The sequence below is a fragment of the Panthera leo genome, chromosome F2, assembly GCF_018350215.1.
Source record: "Panthera leo isolate Ple1 chromosome F2, P.leo_Ple1_pat1.1, whole genome shotgun sequence".
In the NCBI taxonomy this organism is placed as follows: Eukaryota; Metazoa; Chordata; class Mammalia; order Carnivora; family Felidae; genus Panthera; species Panthera leo.
The window spans coordinates 45815498-45836410 of NC_056695.1; the positions used below are offsets into that span (position 1 = coordinate 45815498).

Sequence of the window (20913 nt, forward strand, 5' to 3'; positions counted from 1 at the left end):
TATCTAGTAGCTAGAGCATATTTAGAATTTCTCCATTTTCTATTGGGAAATGCATTTACTCTAAATGAGAGGGAGAAGTTTGGGACTGAGTTTTCTTACTCCTGTATATTTCAAAGCTTCTTTGTAAAAATCATTTGCAATATGACCTAGTTAAGACTTTTAAAGTCTTTCACCAGAAATGGCAAAGATAGGATTGTGATAGAGCACTTTATTCAGTCCCAGGGCTGATTTCTGGAGTTTCCTATACGCCTGCATGAAAGAGAACAACTGGGGATTATTTCAGCTGTGAAGCACCCAGAGGAATGACTGCTGGTGCTGCTAATGGTCTCTCTGTCCCTCCTCTGGCAATAAATTTTAGATATTGAAATATAGCTTTGGAGAAAAATGTACTGAAGATTCCTTAAGCTTTTTACAAGACACTCAAAAGGCTTTTCACAAGCCCGTGCTCTGGAAATGTGAATTCTTGATGTCTAAACATAAAGGTCCTTTACTGAACTAATTTTAAATGTGAATTTTAATACAGAGTACTTGGAGAAAGGGAATGCAGCTGGACCATTAAAGCATGGTATTTTGCCATTTTTAAGTAATGGGAAATACTGATTAAGAATGTTATAAAGATTTCAGCATACATAATGTGATTGTGTCTAATCATAACCTATTAGCACAAGCCTGTACCAAAAGCATTAACTCTGTTAAAGACAATGGCATACCTATTATACTGTGGCACTCTTTAATTATTTCCATACTGAACAGGATATTGAAGAGCTTATTATCTAAAGGTCAGAATAATGCCCAAGACATGGCCAAGCCCAATGAGTGTCAGATGCATGGAATGTTGGATGACTTCATAGTTATGAAATTATTTCATTTCTCATGATAATTCCTGACTTGCCAAGTTAGTGAATTTTAAGAACTCTGAGAGCAGATTTTAAGATAAATGTGAAATAATCCATACTTTTGGAGTCAGGGACTTCCCTTCAGGCATTAGTTCATATTTGACTTGCTTGACTTACACTTGGGGATAAAATGAGTTAGGACAAGGTCTTAGATACCACATTCCCTTACTGGGAAAGAAAACCAACTTGCACAACTTTGGCTCATGTTTCTTGTTATACAGGCACTGAGAAGCAGCGGTTGCCATGAAATACTTTATTTAACCTTTACAAAAATGTTTTCTTAGTATGGCAAGGCAGTTTAGTTAAATGAAAATAAATAACTATAAAAACTTTGGATTTCTTTTATATCCATCTGTTGACTTCTTTTTTTTTCTAATTAAAAATTAGGGATAGCAATTATAATTGCCTAAATTGCCATAATGATTAAAAATGAGGATTTCATAAAACTATTTTATCTTGTCTTAGGACACATGTTGGCATGTCTTCTGTTTTACATTAATGTAAATTTTGCTGAATGATGAATGTTGTATTTGAGAACAATTTAAAAGAAAGTTTTTATTCAAACCTTGGTTAGGTTTCTCTATTGTTTATATTTGTATTAAGTCAAAATTGATTTTCAAACAAACAAAACTGTTTGGCTCACAGACTCAAAATATCTCTCCAAACCTGAATGGCTGTTAAACAGTATCTCTAGTGTCTTTTCTCATTGGCTTCCATTTCTCAGCTCACCTAAATTATTCTTTATTATTTCTATCCAACATACTCTTTTCTCTTCCACTGAAGAGTTGGGTCCAACCAAGAGCATGGCAACCATCGACTTTCATTCTGTCGAAGGAGTGTGTCTACAGAGCACCAAAATCTCCTGGCTGTTGGTGCAACTCAATTAAGCAATTAAAGTTTCTATTTATTTTATTGAGTTACTGTAAAAGAAAATATGAATTTCATATTTTATGAATAAACCATCCTTTTCTGTACTCCCACGTACACCTACATATCACATTTTTCTGAATTTTTACTTTTCAACCCTTGGTAGTAGTATCAGGGGTAAACAGTCTCAAAGACTGTCACACAGTTCTGGACGTTAGGCAGCCATTAGTATCATGGTTTTTTTCAGTCACATATCATTTAAATATCAAAAAGTCCACACCCTTTAGAAACATGAAAACAATAGATATGTGTAATGCTGAAATGACCTTTTTTTTTTTTAAGTTTACTTATTTATTTTGAGAGAGGTGGAAACAGCGCAAGTGGGGGAAGGACAGAGAGAGAGGGAGAGAGAGAATCACAAGCAGGCTCTGTGCTGCCAGTGCAGAGCCCGACCCGGGGTTCAAGCATATGAAACGGTGAGATCATGACCCGAGCCAAAACCAAGAGTCGCGTGATTAACCGACTGAGCCACCCAGCTGCTCCTGAAATAACCTCTTCAAAACAAGCCTGTATATCATTTCATACTTTTTTTACTGTACGTATTTATATCTTATTTCATGATTAATATGTCCCCAAAATTTATGCATAAATTATTTTTTTAATATATGAGAGAATTTGCTCATGAAATCTTTTTGCAAAATTTTTCAAGTATATTATTTTCCCTAATTTAGATAATTTAGATTTAGATCATTTTTTTAATAATTTTTTTTTAACGTTTATTCATTTTTGAGAGACACAGTGTGAGCGGGGCAGGGGCACAGAGAGAAGGAGACACAGAATCTGAAGCAGGCTTCAGGCTCTGAGCTGTCAGCACAGAGCCTGATACAGGGCTCTAACCCACAAACTGAGAATTCATTACCTGAGCTGAAGTTGGTCACTTAATTGACTGAGCCACCCAGGTGCCCCTAGATTTAGACCATTTTTTAGCAGAGAATACACATTAAGCATCCCATTGTTTTGTAGACAATGAATATGTCCAATGTATCATAACTATTCATCCTACTCTTCTTTTTTAACTTATTTTTCTCTAAGTATATAAATTTTAGCCAGAAACAGAACAAAGACTGATGTCTGAACAGTGAAAAACTGTAAATAAATTTTTGAATTTAGATTTCTGTTTATAGATGCTTACAAAATATGAATCTCTTTTAATTTTAATAAGATTCTATGGCTTGATTATAGATATGTCGAAACACGGATTAAGCCTTAATGTTTGCTAGAGATGTGTGACACCTGACACATGACCCACGGAAACTCAAACTGTGTGATAGAAGGGCACAATGCACTGTTTTAAAGCTATGAAGACTTATCAATACAATATGTGATAGACATGTCTTCTTTATATTAATTAGGTATATTTTGTTTTTCTTTCGTAGCTGTGACATTTTCTCTCCTATTCCTTTATGTATTTGTCCTTTTGCTTTGTGTATAACCGTAAAGGTTTTCAAATTTTTCTTCCCTAGTAGTTATTCATACTTGCTCTACTTCCATCAGTGTAGATTGTTACTCTATAAATGCATTTTTTAGTTTCCTTGCATTTATTTTTTTTTGTTGTTGTTTATTTATTTTAGAGAGAGACAGAGCACAGGCAGGGGAGGGGCAGAGAGAGAGAGGGAGACACAGAATCCAAAGCAGGCTCCAGTCTCTGAGCTGTCAGCACAAAGCTCGATGCGGGGCTCGAACCCACGAACCGCGAGATCATGACCTAAGCTGAAGTCAGCCACTTAACCGACTGAGCCACCCAGGCGCCCCTCCTTGCATTTATTGTTTTATCTAATCTCCTTTTTATATCATATTCATTTTACCCTCATACCAGACTGTTCTTTCCTCTCAGTGGTTTTCTACAGTTTTCCAGAAATCATGTATTTTTTAACAGTTTAAAGAAAACCAAAAACTGTCCTGATTTTTTTTTTCCCTAAATTCTGCAGCAGGGTGTTTATGGTAACTAGTGTCTTCTTCCCCTCACTTTTTAAGATGATATTCTGTTTCCTTTGTAGTATTTTTTCACAGGTCTCATGGCTTATTTTCACTGTTGGTGATTATAGTCTATGGATTGTCCTTGGTTAGACTGTGTTATCACTCAAGGAATGGTGAACTTTCTCTTCTCACTCCCAGCAACAAGCCAGAGTGATTAAGTATATTCCTGTCTCACTTCCCATTTTCTAGTTGGCATGTCCTACATACAGAGGTAACAGCTTCTCCTGCATCTTTTCATGCTTCTCTGATACTTCAAATTGTCAAAATTTATGAGAAACTACAATTTCCCTTGTTCACAGCTGTTTTTGTTGTTTGTTTTTCCTGACTCTTTCTTCCTCCATAATGTTTGTCTTGTGATGACCTCTCCTAAAATACAGTGGAGTACTGCTACAATCTGTTTTTCCCTGGGAGCTCCTATCTCTGTATAGACACAGAAAGACTAGGGAGACAGTGAATAGCATGATATCAAACAGCCCAAGGAACTGTCGGTTACTTTATATCAGTGTCTCTGTGGCTTTAGTCCCTGCTGTTGCCTGATGACTGATGCCCTGAGGAAAAGTGGCAGTTGTGACCTAACAGTTCACTGCCTCTTCGGCCTCCCTTTCTGTACCACTCTCTCATGGGCAGGACTTCCCAACCCTCATGTCTCCTTGTCCCGCAGAACCTACAAATATGCCTCTTGGCTGCACGAGAGCAAGATCTGGCCTCCTAAACCAATGGTTTTTATTCTCGTAGGACTCTTTCCTTTCCAGGATCAAAACTCAGTGGTTCTATTCGGGTTAGGACCAAAGCTATTAGAGGAATGTAAGCTGATGAGTTCATACTATAAAGTTAATTTTCCAAATTACATTGACAAGAATATGACAAGAAGTTGTTTGCACAAATGGTTTGAAGCTATAGCTTGCTACTTTTATGACTTGTCCTTGTTCGTAATGCAGTGTGCCTTGTAGACATTAATTTTGTACAGAAAGAGCCACTCCGAGTGAGGCTGTCGCCTGCTTTTGTTTATCAGAAATGATAGTCCTGTTTATCTTTTATTTACTCTACTTCAGCATGTCTTTTTTCATGTTATTTCTTTGGGTAACTAAATATGTCCTCCAGTCAGTCTTTTAACTCTCCAGCAGAATACCCCTGGAGTCCTACAACAGCTTTTCCTTCCTCTCATAAAATTGTGCAGCATAATTTTTCTTGTTAAATATCTGTTTCTTCCACTATATTGTGAGAATTTTCAGTGCACGTAATGCGTCTCATTCCTCTCTATATCCACCATGTGTAGTACAGTTCATTGGCTTATGGTAAACATTTAATAGATGTAGATCCTAAAAATATTTGCTAAACTGAAAAAAAAAAAAAACCAAAAACCTATTGCTCTAGGAAATAAAGCTCAAATAAGTACATTAAACTGCTCCAAGGATCATCTGAATAAGTACGAGAGCAAGCCAGACCCTATGGGAGGAACTCTGAGGCTACAGAGATGAGCCGAACACCATGTCACCCTTTTAGCAAAGTGCCGGCAGTGCAAATGGGAAAGCTGCGATACTGCCTAGGACAGACGGGGAGATTTCACGCAGGAAGCTGAATTTGAGTTTTTAAAATAGAAATATGTCATTTCTTAGTCCTTAAAATGCAGGCCCTGTATGCTTTCTATTAGACATTTTTCTTTTTTAATAACATTAATGTTTATCTGATTGCAAAATAATACATATTTATAGTATGAAATTTGGAAATTACATAAGAGCACACAAAGCACACAAAGGAAAACTTAAAACACATAATCCCACAACCCCAAGATAACCACAGTTAGCATTCTGGCATATTTCTAGCCATTTTCTCCCCTAGAAATAGGCATATATACTTTTTCTTCATTTTACAAAACCAGAATGTATATTGCAAGTATCTTTTTGTAATGTGCTTTTTTTCAGTTAATCTGTTGCTAACTAATAGTGCTAATGTGTTTGCATGCTGTGTTTTTTTTCTTCAGCAGCTTGAGAGGATTCTACAATATAGGTATGGTTAAGCACACCTTACTCTGAGTAAACGTACCTGAGTTCAAATCTTGTCCCTTGCCCTCCCCAGCACTGTGGCCCTGAGCAGCTATTCAGCGTCTCTGGAACTCAGTTTGCTTTTCGTCTGTAAAATGAAACAGAAGTATCTACTTTGTAAGATTATTTTAAGGAATAAGTGAGCAAATCTATAAAAAGCACTTAACCCAGTGCTTGGTACATAGTATGTGTCTAACAAATGATAGCTTTTATTGTTTTTACGATATTTTATTTGATCAATTTCCTACTAATGCATAATTTTCATTATTAAAGCAATACTGGAATAAATTACATCTAGGTTAATCTTTGCACATATGAATAATTACTACCTTATGATAAATTCCTATGTAGAATTGATGAGTCCGTATCTAAAACTAAGATTTTTGACGAGGATTTCCCTCCCACTGCAACCTATATTCTAATGGACATTTTGTGAGTATGCCAGGTTTCCCTTTTTTGTAAAGGGCTGTTTTAGGCTGATTACACAGTGTTTGTGGCTTTCTTTGAGTTCATTCATGAGGGAAAACCTACAAGCACTCATATTTTATGGAAGAGCAAACTACCCAACACTTGTGTGAAGACAGTGGAGCCTCCGTTATATCACCTCCTGGACTATCGATTTGGAAAGCTTTCTTTTTCTTTTTCCTTTTTCTTCCAAAATGCACTGCATCAAAGAGTCCAAGTTATCCACTAGAAAATAAATCAATATGATTTATTTCCGCTTTCCTCATTCCTTACTTGTGAGATTGTGTTCTATAAATAAATGTAAAAGAGTGTATAGAGTGCTGAGATTTCCAGTATTGAATCAGGGTGACACCAAGCATTAGCCATTATCTAGAAATGTTTCCACTTGGTTTTTTAGCATTATGTCAGATACTCTGAACCTCCTGAAATTTAACTGCCTTAAAAAACAATAACGAGCAGCATATTTCAATTTATTGTGAGGTTATTTTATTGGTGTGAAATATACTATCAGTTCTACTTGTACGTTTCAAACAAGCACTTAAACTTTGATCTCTGTTATTTGATCTGTAGCTTTCCAGATATTATTTTAGATAGACAAGAATTTTAAAAAATAACTTAATTTGCACTCATAATGTTCACTATATCATCTGAGATCTACTTTATGCTTTAATATCAATATTGCAGTATCTGAATTATGGATCTGAGGGGTTATATTGATTTGTAGTTTAATCTAGTATCGTTATCCACATAAGGCAAATCTCCTGTGTTGAAAGGTCATTCAAAAAATAGGAAGTTTTTAAGAGTGTACTTATCTTGGTGAGCACCAAATAATACACAGACTTGTTGAATCACTATATTGTATGCCTGAAACAAATATAACACCGTATGTTAACTACACTGGAATTAAAATGTTTAAAAATGTATAGACAAAAGGAAAAATTAAAAAATAGGAATTTCTAAACATTTTGATTTAATACTCAATTTTATGATATTTTGTACACAAGTATCACCACTAAAAATTTTTAATGTCTATTTTGGGTTATTTTTCAATAATCCCCACTCATTTATTAAATATCTATTGAATGCCTACTGTGCACTAGGCTCTTGGGATATAGTGATAAGTTTAGAAGTTTAAAAAATATACATGATGCCTAAGCTTTAATATATGTATTAATGTATACATATATTGAAAGGTTTATTTCACTTGGATTGAATGTTAATTTTTTAGAACTCCTAAAATTTCTACAAAGAATATAATGGATTGGGAAAATTTTTGAAGTTATTTTCGATTTTCAGTTTCTTTTTAGAATATTACATATTACTGTACAGTATATTACTATAAAATGCAAAAAAAAGTATAAGTGAATCTGAAGACAAATTTTTTGTCTTAGGTAGAAATTATCTCGATAACAGTTTTAAAATGAGTCGTGAGGGGTGCCTGGGTGGCTCATTTGGTTGAGCATCTGACTCTTGATTTTGGCTCAGGTCATGCATGATCCCAAGGTCATGGGATTAAGCCCCGCATCAGGGTCCACACTGAGCATGGAGCCTACTTAAGATTCTCTTTGCCTCTGCCCCTGCCCCTCTCTCCACTTGCTCTCTCTCTCTCTAAAAAAATAAGTAAAAATTAAAATAAAATAAAATAAAATAAAATAAAATAAAATAAAATAAAATAAAATAAAATAAAATAAATAAAGTTCACAGACAAGTATCCAGTACCTTCATTTATATTTAAGATATAATTTTTAAAATTTCGTCTTGCCCTTTTCTTTCCCTTCCTTGGTGTACCCTCTGTTCCTATATTTCATCCTGTTTTTCTTTCCTCTGTAACTGATTCAGGAATTCTCCCTTTGGAGGTTACTGTGGGTGGTCCTGAGAGCTGACCCCAAACCCCTGATCAGTAATTCAGTTTTAATTTTTATTTTGTATTGAAAAAAAAATGAACAGAAGGCTGTATATGCTCCCATTTGAGGTCTTCAGTGGAAAAACTATGAATTTAGTCTGGCTGCCAGTACAGCCCTGGGAAGGAGTGGGGGCAGGGTCTGCTGGATGAAAAGAAAATGTAGTCTCTTGGGACCTTCCAACAAGTGTGGCCACTGTACAACCTGCCTTATTGCTTAGTTGCAGTTCCCATTGAGAAGTTTAAACAAGAATTGTTCCTATTTTGACTTCTTCCCCAATGGAAAGTATTAGACACTAGCTAAGTAGGCCAAAAAGAATGAAAAGCCTGAATAGAAAAGATGGTAGGGGAAGTGAGTCAGTAAGGGAAATGTAATAGGAAAGAGGGGAAAGAAAATTTCCAAGTTGATAAGAGAACATAAAAATACCATGGGCTCCAGGCCATAAAGGATAGTGATTTTTTTGCTAAGGCCGTTGCTTCATCTTTCTCAGGTTTTCATGTTTCTGGCCCACCTTGCCTCTCCTCCTGACCATTGCCCTCCTACCTCCACACTCCACTCTTACCCTTCTTTCAACACACTGCTCCCCTATACAGAAGGCTTCATTCAAAAGGCTCATTCTTCAATAAAGCACAAATTCCTCACTTAGTACATCAGTGCTAGCCGCAATCTACATCTGCCTCTCCGACCTTGTGCCTCACTCCTGTTTTTCATGTTCCCTTTGCTCTAGCCAGTCAAGACTATTATTTTGCCCCCAAGCATACCTTCTGACTTTCACATCTCACATTGTCCCTTTGGCCCAGAAAGGAACCTTCATCTTTGCCAGTTGAAATCCTGTGGTAACTCTGAGACCCAACTGCTCCATGAGGTTCTCCTTATCATAGCAGCCTAGAGCAAGCCCTCCTTTCTCTAGATTCCTGTACCATTTTGTTCCTCCCCTAATGCTTCCTGTTATTTGTTTGTGCATGCTTTATTTTACCTATAAGATCATAAGCTTTTCGCAGGACAAAGAACACAGCTCGTCCTCCTTACTTCCTCCATAGGGGCTAGCATATCACCTTCCTTATAGTAACCAAGTTAAAAAAAAATGCATTGGGTGAATGATCAAATGAAATGTTATTAGGATCAAGTAGTCGAACACAGATTGCAAATTTTTATGCCTGGTTTATTGTTCCTTCAGTATAGAAATAAAAATTGACCTATGAGTATTTATTATTAAACGGAGAGTTCAGTACCTATAGCAGTGAAATTTAATCATTTGGTTCAAAAAGAACAGAACACGCCCCACTCACCTGATGCCCAGGAGTCTCACTCAGAACGGCTGTCTCGTGTCTGGATCAGTCCCTCATGGGAAGGAGGACCAAAATAGTGCTGGGCCTTCTCATTTCCTTTTTGTAGATTTTCTCTCTTAGGAATGTAATTTCTTTCTTAATAAAGTATATGTGTTTAATAGCTATTTAGATGTTTTTAACAGCAGACCAAACATTACAAATATTCTACTGGTGATGCATATGGGGAGAGCTGTTATGTTTTCCCCCACCCAGCTTTTCTGTGTGAATTAAATCCAAACGTATCTGGATTCTCATAATTCAAAGAAAATATCTGCACCAACATTTTGAGAACAAATAGCTGCCAAGCGAAACCTGACAGCATATTCCTTGGTGACACTCAGTAAAAGCTGTGTAGACAGAGTGAGCGGCTACCTAAAACTGAGCTCATATGCAAATGTGAACACTCTCCAATTAAAATTACATTGTGTACATTAAGCCTCTCTTCAGAGGCTGTGGAATTTTCAGGAAAAATATCGTCAAGCTTGACCTTAAGTACCTTGCCTCATTATTTTTTTGTCATTTCCAGCTACTAGTCTCTCCAAAGAAAACAACTCTCTTGTTTCTTTTAGTTTTGTGTGTGCCCTGAGCTCTTATTCCCAATTGGTGCTACAAAAAAACTGAAATGGTTCCAAACACCACTATTGTTTTTCTTTTTTTCTCTCTGTAACTAATATTTAAAGATCAAAGATAACTCTGGTACTTTTATGTTGTAGAGTGTATGTAAGACCAAATTTTCCCTAAAGGTATTTGCCGTCCAGGATTTTTTTTTCTTTTCTTTTTTCTTTTCTTTTCTTTCCTTTTCTTTTTTTTTTTCTTTTCTTTCTTTGTCTTTCTTTCTCTTTTTCTTTCTTTCTTTCTTTCTTGCTTGCTTGCTTGTTTTCTTGCTTTCTTGCTTTCTTGCTTTCTTGTTTTCTTGCTTTCTTGCTTTCTTTGAGCTGTTAGCTTTCTTCTTTAGAAATCATCTGAATGGTAGCTTCTTGATTTCACAGGGTCACTGGCAGTTGTATGGAGGAAGAGCTGGAGTGGGACCATATTAAAAGGAGGGAGATGAGTTAGGAGGTTTTTAAAAAATATTTTAGTAAGGTACTTAAAGACCAAAAAAAAAAAAAGAAAAAACCCTCCCTTAACTTTCCACCAAAATCATATTCTGATAACTAGTACCTTGGGAAATTTTTTAATTTAAGCACTTTCTAAGGATCCTTCTAATGCTGAAACTAAAAAATAATCTTTCCATCAAAAAGCTTTTGTTATAATAATTCCCATGTAAATTCTTATTAATGTATTCATTTTAAGGGTCTATTATGATAGCTTTTATACAATATTTTTAAAGTTTTATTCGTTCTGTTAGTTTGGAAAATGTTTCATATGATTAGCCTTGGGTTCATTCTTTTAAAGAATTATATATATTGGGGCACCTGGGTGGCTCAGTTGGTTAAGTGTCCGACATCAGCTGAGGTCATGATCTCGTAGCTCGTGAGTTCAAGCCCCACGTTGGGCCTGTGCTGACAGCTCTGGAGCCTGCTTCAGATTCTGTGTCTCCCTCTCTCTCTGCCCATCCCCTACTCATTCATAGTCTCTCTCTCTCTCTCAAAAAATAAAACATTAAAGATTTTTAATAAAAAATCATGTATGAGATGAAAGAAAATAGTGAGTTTTTATGTCATATAAATGTTTTTCCTAGAATGTCAGTTGTATTTCCTTATCCTTAGTAATTGTATAGAACATTGTTTATCTTCATTGTATCCTAAAGAAGCAGTAATTGTTATATTGTTTTGGAATACTTGTTCAGTTAAACTGATTTTCTTAGCCGCATTTAGTAAGTAGAAGTAGAAATAGAAAATATTTGATGATCATGAAAGAAATCTAAATATTACCAAAAGTGGCAGTACTATATGAATAAATATGAATGTGAATGAATAAATATGAATGAATCAGGAGACTCATTTGGTAAAACTGACAACAAATACACACTAGAAAAAAAATAGAACAAAGACATTTTCTCATACTTTAAAAATGTTGAAGGTAGTTCTAATTTGATATATGTGATCTCATAAAAACAGTATATTGAATGAACTGCTTCCTCAAATTGCCATTTTGTTCTTCATCAAAAGCAAAAATAAAGAATGGCAATTTAGGGTCAAAAATAATGCCACAAATGAAATTTTGCTTTAATTACTGTCTAGCCATAAGAAGGAATAAACTATCAGCCAAGACCAATGTTCTTTGATCTTACATTTCAACCTTCTTGTCCTCCAGATGATCGAAATGGTCTTTTCTCAAATGTTCAACAGGCCTTTTACCGTTTGATAGGACAATTATTTTTAAGAAGGTTCAAAATGTGATCTGGAAAACCACATTGACTCTCTGTGGCATATTTGCTATTCTTAGCCTGGTTGAATAAGCTGGAAGTGGATGAATAATGCAGGTTAGAAAGAAAACAGATGCTAAATATTACAAATAGGAAGGTTTTCCAGCAACGAGACTTTCATTTTAGGACTAGATTTTTGTTGGCACTTTTGGCATTATGATGATTATTGTTTTTCTCTCCAGCTGTTACACATCTGTATTGAAGGCTGGGGCAACTGGCGCTGGTCAGAGCCCTTCAGTGTGGACCATGCCGGGACTTTTATTAGGACTATTCAGTACAAGGGTCGAACTGCTTCACTCATCATCAAGGTTCAGCAACTCAATGGAGTGCAAAAGCAGGTAAGTTCCTTGTGTTCATGGCCCAGACAGCTCTTAATTATTTGATGTAATTAGTGGAAGGGAAACTTAAAGAAATGAAAATAATTAAATAATAAAACAAAATCCCAGTGGTATGTCTAGTTCTGCCTACTACTACTGTGCACAAGTTTCTTGATGATCCTGAGGATGATGATGGCTTCAAACCCTTTGTCTCACATCTTTTACAAGAGCTGCTAACGAGCAGTAAAATTTACTGATTTTAGTTTCACCTCTTCTCTCTGTCACCACCTACCTTCTGGTAGAGGTGCTAATGAGCTGTGAAATGGCCAAAAGGCCTTTATTAAGAAGGAGAAGAAGGACAGGGTGTTGGGGACTCTGGATAATCCAAAGGTAGATAACCAGGAGTTGGTTCTCATACATGTAAGGGTAATCTTTGAGAAAGTGTTGTGATACCTCTCATGACAGAGTGGGCCGGGGTCTCCAGCAAGCTTTCTTTTCCTAGGAGTTAATATTAACTGCAGTAAAAATTCACTACAGTCTAACTCTTGGCATATAAAACCTCAGCTCTCAGCACATATTTTTACGTATTTTATAAAACTTCCTTTTGGCTGTTTTTGAAGTTCTAAGACTGCAAAGGGGAAAAAAAGTATCTGACACTTTTTTTGTGTTCTTAAGATGTGAAAATGTGGTTTTTAAAAGATGTTTTTCAAGCATGGCACATATGACAAGAGTAGAAAGAAAAAAAGGAAGTATTAAAATCTGAAAACTGGCTTCACTGCACACATAATAACTGGATTTGTCATAAGAGTTTTAACATATACATCAGCATCTGGATTGTAACAGTCTATCCAGAGCTTATGTGAACAGAGGACATGATAGAAACAGCCCCCCAGCCTCTGGACAAGGAAAAGGGGAGCTTTCCTTAGCAGGCAACATGGGCTCCGCCATTGCCCGTACTTGGCAGACAGGAAGCAACTGGTGAGGTGAACAGTAGGACCCGTACCATGTACGTCCTTGGTCTGCACCTAATCAGGGAGCTGGACTTCATGTTCTCATTATTGTGGGCAACAGGAGTGAAAAGAATATAGCAGAAGCGTTTTCCCAATGAACTGACCATTCTTCAAGTAGTCGGTGACTGCCTGCAGTGGAACAGAGTAAAATGGAAGACAGTATGCGACACAGGCTTCACTCTTAAATTGCAAGTTTGTATAAACCCAACAATGTACACAACCGACAGTAAGTGTGAAGGACTCTTAGAGGTTTCACTAAGAAGATATGACTCGAGTTGGGCTTTGGAAAACATGTAGAATTTGGATTAAGAGAGGCCAGTCCAAGTAGACAGTATAACCTAAAGATAGGAGTATGGGACAGATGGGTCTTCCTGGGGCTCCTGATGGAAGCAGCCTAGCCAGTATGAGCTTTGAGCTAGAAAGTCGTAAGAACAAGACGTGTCTCTGACTGTCATCTGGCTTCAGGACTCTCTTACTTGGATATGTGCTCAACAGATACCTGCCCAATGAGTACGTTCTGGTTTTCTGATTCTGTCACTCATGCTCTTTCAGAAATTCCTTATACACCTTCCCATTCACCAGTGTGCCTGAGAAATGGTCACTCAGCATCCGTTTGAACACTCCACATGATACAAGGCTCCTTTTCTCACATGGTAGCCCTTTCCGTAGTTGGTTACCTCCAGCTATACAGGAAGCTCTTTCCCAGTTTCAAGCCAAAATCTCTCACCATTTGGCCAGTTTATACCATTCATCAGAACTTGTGAGGGGTACACCACTTGTGGTGAGGACTCTGTAAGTTGTATCTCCCCTGTATTAAGCCCTTTGGAAACATAAGGGAAGCTAGGATGATTCTTTCCTCTTAGTTCCCTTTTCGTTAGGCCACTGGTTCTCAAACTTGCATGTACGTCAGAATCACCCAGAAGGCTTATTAAAATGAAGATGCTAGGTCCCACCCTCAGAGTTCCAGATTCAGTAGGTCTTGGGTGTGACGTGATAATTTGTTTTTCTAACAAATTCTGATGATACTGCTACAGGGCTCCCACTTTGATGGCCATTGCTGTGGTCTAAACTTCCCCAATTCATTCACCTCTTTTGCCTGTGGTTGCTAGAACAGTGACCAGTTAGTGGAATGGTGGGGTCACTCCACCCCATGAGAAGTGGTTCTCATGGTGTATCCTGGTGGTTAACATCATAGCCAGTCTGGCTGTATCCCCTTGCTGGCTGTGTGACGTTCAGCAAGTTATTTAACCTCTTTGATCAGTTTCTTGATCTGTGAAATGGGGAGAGTGATTGTGCCTTTGTCACAAAGTTAGTGGGAATTAAATGAGTTTGTATATGTGAAGTGCTTACGGTAGTGCCTGGCCCACTGTCATAACTCAGTAAATTATAGGCATAATTATGAAATATTCCCAGGCATGAGTAACAGTAAATGGACTTTGTTGTGTTAAAATAGTGCCTCCTTCTTGCATAGATATTATGTATCTTTAAGGAATAATATTAAATTTCAGGGATAAATTAATATATACAGTGTTCCCGAGCAGATATTACACTTCTCAACAATAAACCGTAAGTCAAAAAAGTTGGCCATGAAAAGTACCTTTTTTGAAAATTTTCACAAAATGTTACCTACCTTTTTTTCCCCTGATAATAAAAGATTTCTCAGCCTTACTATTTATTACCTGATACCTTAGGCAAATTTCTTAACCTTTCTGTGCCTCCGTATACCCCTTGTAAAAGAAAGCACCCAATAAATATGAGTTTCTTGTGGTTATTTTTATGTTAACTGTTTTTCATATATTTCTGAAAACACAGGAAAGCCTAAGGTAGAAAAGAAAATTACCCATACTTTTGCCACCCAAAGGTAAATACTTCAGTGTATTTTTTCCTACTGTTTTTTTCTATGCAGATATTTTTTTTTTACTAACTTGAGATCTGATTGTAATTAGTTTTTCAACTTGTTTTTTTCACTTAACATTATATGATGCTTATCTTCTCATGTTATCTGAAATTCCTGAACTATCTTTTTAATGGTTGCATAGTAATTTGCCCTGTGTTATGTTGAAACCCATTTAGACACCCATCCCCTTGTTACTGCACTTTTAGATAATTTGCAATTTGTTGCCATAATAAATCCTTAAATGAATATCTTTGTGTATACATATGTATGTCCAAATGTCTGTGTCTGTCCTGAAAATAATTTGCTATAAAACTTAATTACCTGAGCAAAAATGTGAATGTTTTTGGGGTGCTTGATACATCTTCCCAGACTGAAAAGATATACTTTATTCTTTAACCAAAATTCATTGTTTTGTGTCACCGGATTCTTGTTAGGGCCACATTAGTCCTTCAAATAACTAAGTATATATATTCGTCCCAACCTTCTGCTGATTTTCTGAGTTTTCCAAACTATTAGCAAAAATAGTTTGTTAGTTTTAGACTAACAAACATTTTTCCATTCATTAGAAGTTTAAGGAATCCTTTTCATCATTCTCTCTGTTGATGTCAAATATACAGATCTTTAAGGCATCTGGTGCAAATCACATTTCAGGATTTCCAAATGTTATTTGTACCATTGAATGTTTCATAATTATTTTCTGTAGCAGTCCCTCTCACACTTTTCTCTGCTTGTATTCTATAATAAATGCTGTTATTAAGAAGAAGAAGAATCTAGCCAACTAGGAAAGGACTCTTCAGAAACCAGTAATGGAAGCAGAAGCCACCTTCCCGTTGCATGTACCTTTTTGAAAGAAGTGTCATCTTGCCCCGCAGGAACTGGAGGTCCATTTTCCATTCCCATTGTCATAGAAGGCACATACACACAAAATTTATATTTTGAGTTTTAGAATTTATTGTCATAGCCAAATGAGACTGGGCTCTAAATTAGGGCCATTTAAAAAACTTAGCAAAATAATGGAAAGTGGAACACAGAAAGAGCAGTTTGTTCAACCTAGAATGAAGCAAATGGAAAATGGTTTGTACTGAACCCAGGTAATGCTGAAAGGTTCAGCAGGCCACCAACTTCAAAACAACCGCTGCATATGTCAAAGTTGTGAAAAGTCTGTCTAGTCTTTCAGTTGGATTTAATTTTTTATTGTCAGGGTAGATCAACCAAAATTCAGATTAGCTCCAGTTAAGGTACATCAGAGACACAGGATTTCCTCAATTAGCCAGGTTGGGAAGGCAGATAGGAATCAAGGTTTCAGAAGAACTTCACGAATTCCTTCCTCTCTCGCATATTGGCCTCGTTCCTTCTGTCCCACCTGGGCTGGGAAATAAACTGCAGCTGCCTAATTACCAAGCTCCATTTGGGGAGGTGAGTGTGTGCAGCTCCCTGATGTACCTTAACTGCATTAACATGCCCCTGGATGATGGAGAATTGGCTAGTGCGCATTTGAACAATGCCATTTGGTTGTACCCTACCTTTCTTATAACCCTCTCATTTCTCCAGTTGAATGAAAACTGACCACATACAAAATTTCTCAAGAACTTTGTACATTACGCAGCTACCCCTGTACACATATTGGCTCCCACCTTTCCCATCCCCTCATTGAGGAAAACTTTACCACTTTAAAAACTTAAATGTACATATGTATGTATGTATATATATTTGTATCTTTATACATACACTTTTAATCATGGTTAAGATATCATTTTCCAGTGCATCTGGTGTTCTGGAGTTATTCTTTAATATCACTATTCTTCTTGGCACTGATCTAATAAGAGTTCTGAAACCTGCTAAGTAAAATCACATGTGGAAATCTTCAATACACGTCTTTGTGGCTTTGGGGAAAGAGGAGAATTAGTGTGAAACCTGGAAATGTGTATTAAAGAGAAACCCTACATTAAAAAAAATTAAGTAGCTGTCTTCAACTGATAAATTAATCTTGAAATTTTAACCATAATTTTCAAAATAAAGGTATTGTAAGTGTTGCCACGTTGAAGAAAAGCAGACATGGCTCTCGCTGAACCCTGCGTGGGAGCAGCCGTGAAGAACACCGCTCTGAGGAGTAGCCATTTTGGATTCCCCTTCATCTAAGTAGCCTTCCCTCCCTGGCCACTTTTAAGGGTTTTCTTTTTATCAAATTTGAAAGCCTATTTAACAGGCTTTATAGTTGAAAATGAAACTATAAAAACCCACCAAGAGGATCTTTGTCTTTAAACAAAGTGAGTCCCAGATGGTTGCAGAGATTCTGTGGTTTCTGTGAGAGACAGCAAAATTCTCTCCTAAATCTCATGGGGCCCAAAGGTTCTGAAGCAAGAGCAGTGTGCATACATTGCCAGGCCTGGGCACACCAAGAGTAAGAACAAAATTGAATACTGCCTCAGAGCTTTCACGTGTTTACTTAAAGTTAGGCAACGCTAAGGCCTCATAAGACTTAACCATGAGTGCCTGGTAACCCCTAGCATATGCTAAAGAAAAGCTTGCCTGCTAACTTAGGACTCATGGTCCAGTTGACTTCTGTGTTTGTTACTGAGAAAACATTGTTTTAAAAGATTATTATGGCAGAGTATCTAGGAATAATATAACAGTTAAGCACAGTTTGGTTTTTACAGATGTTCTCCTTCTAAAGAAAATTCAAAGGAATAGGTAGTTGGAAAATAAGTGTTTAAGAAAATGCTAAATTTCACTGTTCAACTAATACCATTTGAAACAACAATGACATCTTATCTTTGGTCTATCAATCTAGCAGGTTTATTTTGGGTAAGTAATCATTCATAAATAATTATTCATAGTTATTTGTGTAAATAATAGTTTACTTACAAAGATGTTTGCAAAGTACCCTTAATCACATAGGAAAATGTATCCATTAGGATGTTTTCAGTTTGAAGTAAGAAAACAGGCTTTTTAGTCTTCATAATAAGTTAATGAGGCAGAACTATTCCTCTTTTACATTTATTATCTCACATAATAAGAATGAAGAAGTCGAGTTAGGTGTTGGTTGATTAAGCAACTCAGTGCTGTATCTGCTGCTCTGCTGTCCTGTTGGATTTGCCTTTTTTGTCTTAAGATGCCTACGAAAGATGGATGCAAATATATCCTCTCATAACATCTTCCATGACAGACAAGAAGCAGGGCTTTTGCTTCTCAAATTGTCTCCCTTATCAAGGAGTAAAATGTTTCCCAGAGCCTTTTAGCAGTCTTCCCTTTTCATATTATTAGCCAGAGAGCATCCCATGTTCACCCCTAAAGTAATCACTGGCAAAAGGAGAATCGATTTACCAGGATTAGTTTGTAACAATTATAATAGATTCTGGGGTTCATGGAGGTGTCCACCTTCCCTGAGTACTTTGCTGCTTTTTGAGACCTAAACCAAATGAGGGTTGTTCATATCAAGGGAAAGGGAGGAACCACCTATTTAGAATAGAACCAATGGGATCTACCACATTTACCTTATGATGGGCAGTTTTTATTCTTTTCTATAGTTTCTACATTTTCTTAATTAGTAGGTCTTAATTTTATAATAAACAGACTTTCAGAGTGATTATCGGCACAGACTCCAGGCCAGAGGGTCTGGGTAGTGTCCCGCAAGTTATCCATCATATTTGTGCCTCTGTTTTCCCTTGTGCCTCTGTTTTCCCTCATACATGAGTCATAGCAGCACCTATTTGATATGGTTGCTGTGAGAATAAAAGAACTAATTTGTAAAAATGAGTGTATACACACACATACATATATATGTGGGTGTACATATGTATGCAGAGAAGGAGAGGGAGAGATTTATTTTAAATTGGCTCACACAATTATGGAGGCTGAAACCCAGAAAAGCTGATGTTTTTTGGTCTGTGTCCAAAGGCCAGGAAAGACCAAAGTCTCAGCTCAGTTGGAGGAGTCCCTCCTACTCAGGCTCTTTGTTCTATTCAGGTCTTGAATTGACAGGATGAGGCCCACCCACATTGGGGAGGGCACTCTTCTGTACTCAGTTTACCAATACACAGTGAACCTCACCTTCACAGGCACACTCAGAATAATGCTTGATCAAATACCTGTGCAGCCTGTGGCCCATTCAAGTCAGCACGTAAAATTAACCATCACATCCTTAGACCCATAAGTAAGCCACATATGTATGGGTATGTGTGTACGTGTGTGACAGAGAGAGAGATTACTATTTTTATGATCTGGAAAAAATATTACAAACAAGAAAATCCAGTATATGAAAGTCCTTTGTTTTCCACTCATGGTGAATATTTGTATTACAGAAGGATTCACTGCATAGGAATAAATTTTGCATTATCTTTTCAATTTCAACTGATTTCAGAGACATTTCTTAATGCCTACTGTGAACCATACTCTTAGCTGGATGACAAATTGGGTAATACATGGGTTTAATGGGTAATTACGTGTGTTTTACAATGATACATGCTTCTTCTCTATGGGGAAGACCTGAATAAACTAAAATAAGGCATCTGAGTTAAAAGTTATTTTTTTATTATCAATTTATAAAATGATCTCTTATTGCATAAGACTGCAGGCAGCCCTTGGAAACCAGCCTTGGGAATAGATAAATCACCAGTTGGCCTCTCAGCCACCAGAGCCGAAGTCTTGTTTTCAACCCCCATCTCTTTTGACATTATGGACACCACTCACTACCACATCTTGGTCTGTCTCTGCTCTTGGAGTTTCAGCAACACCACTTCTCCTGGTTTACCTCCACCCCTCTTTGCCTCTTCTTCTCCGGCCCCTGGTCTGGCTTCTTGCCTCTGAGTCTGCCCCTAAACTCTTGGTCAGTTGCTAGTTTCAACCTCCACCTCTTTTCCAGGTCAACTATCTTTTGTGTGTGCACATTTGCAAGGCTTTCATTCCATAGGTCTTTTATCTCCCACCCCACCTCACTCTCAAGCACACAATCAGTGTTTCTAGCTGGATGTGGACCCTGCCTGTGCCTGTCTTTTGAGTGCTGTAAACTCAACGTGAACAAAGCAAATACGACCAAGCCTTTCTTCTGGTATGCTCCAAATAAGCTAATGACTTCACTTTCTTTCTGTTAAAACCAACAAGTTTACTGTCAGAACAGTTACGTATTTCCAGTTCATGAAATCTGAATTGATGGAGCTTTATTTGTGTTATTTATTTGTTTGTTTGTTTATTTATTATCTTTTAGATTATCATCTGTGGAAGACAGATCATCTGTAGTTACTTGTCTCAGAGTATAGAACTAAAAGTCGTTCAGCATTACATTGGTCAAGATGGAGAAGCTGTGATTCGAGAACATTTTGACTGCCTCACAGCCAAACAGAAATTGCCTTCATACATACTGGAAAACAGTGAACTGACAGAGTTGTGTGTAAAGGCCAAAGGAGATGAAGATTGGTCAAGAGACGTGTGTTTGGAATCTAAGTCCCCTGAGTATAGCATTGTCATTCAGGTATAAGAAGTAGTACAATCTGGAATAGAGCAGCTTTAAAATTAACATTCCTCATTATGTTCTTTATTCAGTATAGCACTTTAGCTAAAAAATGACCTGTGCAAAAGAGGGAGATCTGAAATAATATAAAAAGACTTTGAATGTTGCTTCTCAAAGTGTTTCCTCCCATCCCACAGCCACACAGGAGTTCTTAGAGCTAAGACACTACTCCTTTCAGGTGGAGGCAAGTTCTATCTTGAGAAAGATCCTGATGCAGCAGGGCTTGGGGTGGAGGTGTGGGGGAGGGGTTGAGGGAAGGGATGGTGTTCTCCCCCCTTG

At 37.1% G+C, this 20913-nt stretch overlaps 1 protein-coding gene across 1 annotated transcript in view; it reads left to right on the forward strand.

Moving 5' to 3' along the window:
- The window catches only part of VPS13B (vacuolar protein sorting 13 homolog B), a 795867-nt gene that overhangs the window by 724017 nt on the left and 50937 nt on the right, over positions 1-20913 (forward strand). Inside the window, 2 exon segments of the mRNA XM_042923372.1 lie at positions 12087-12242; positions 20332-20595. Of these exon segments, the coding sequence (XP_042779306.1) occupies positions 12087-12242; positions 20332-20595 (420 nt within the window).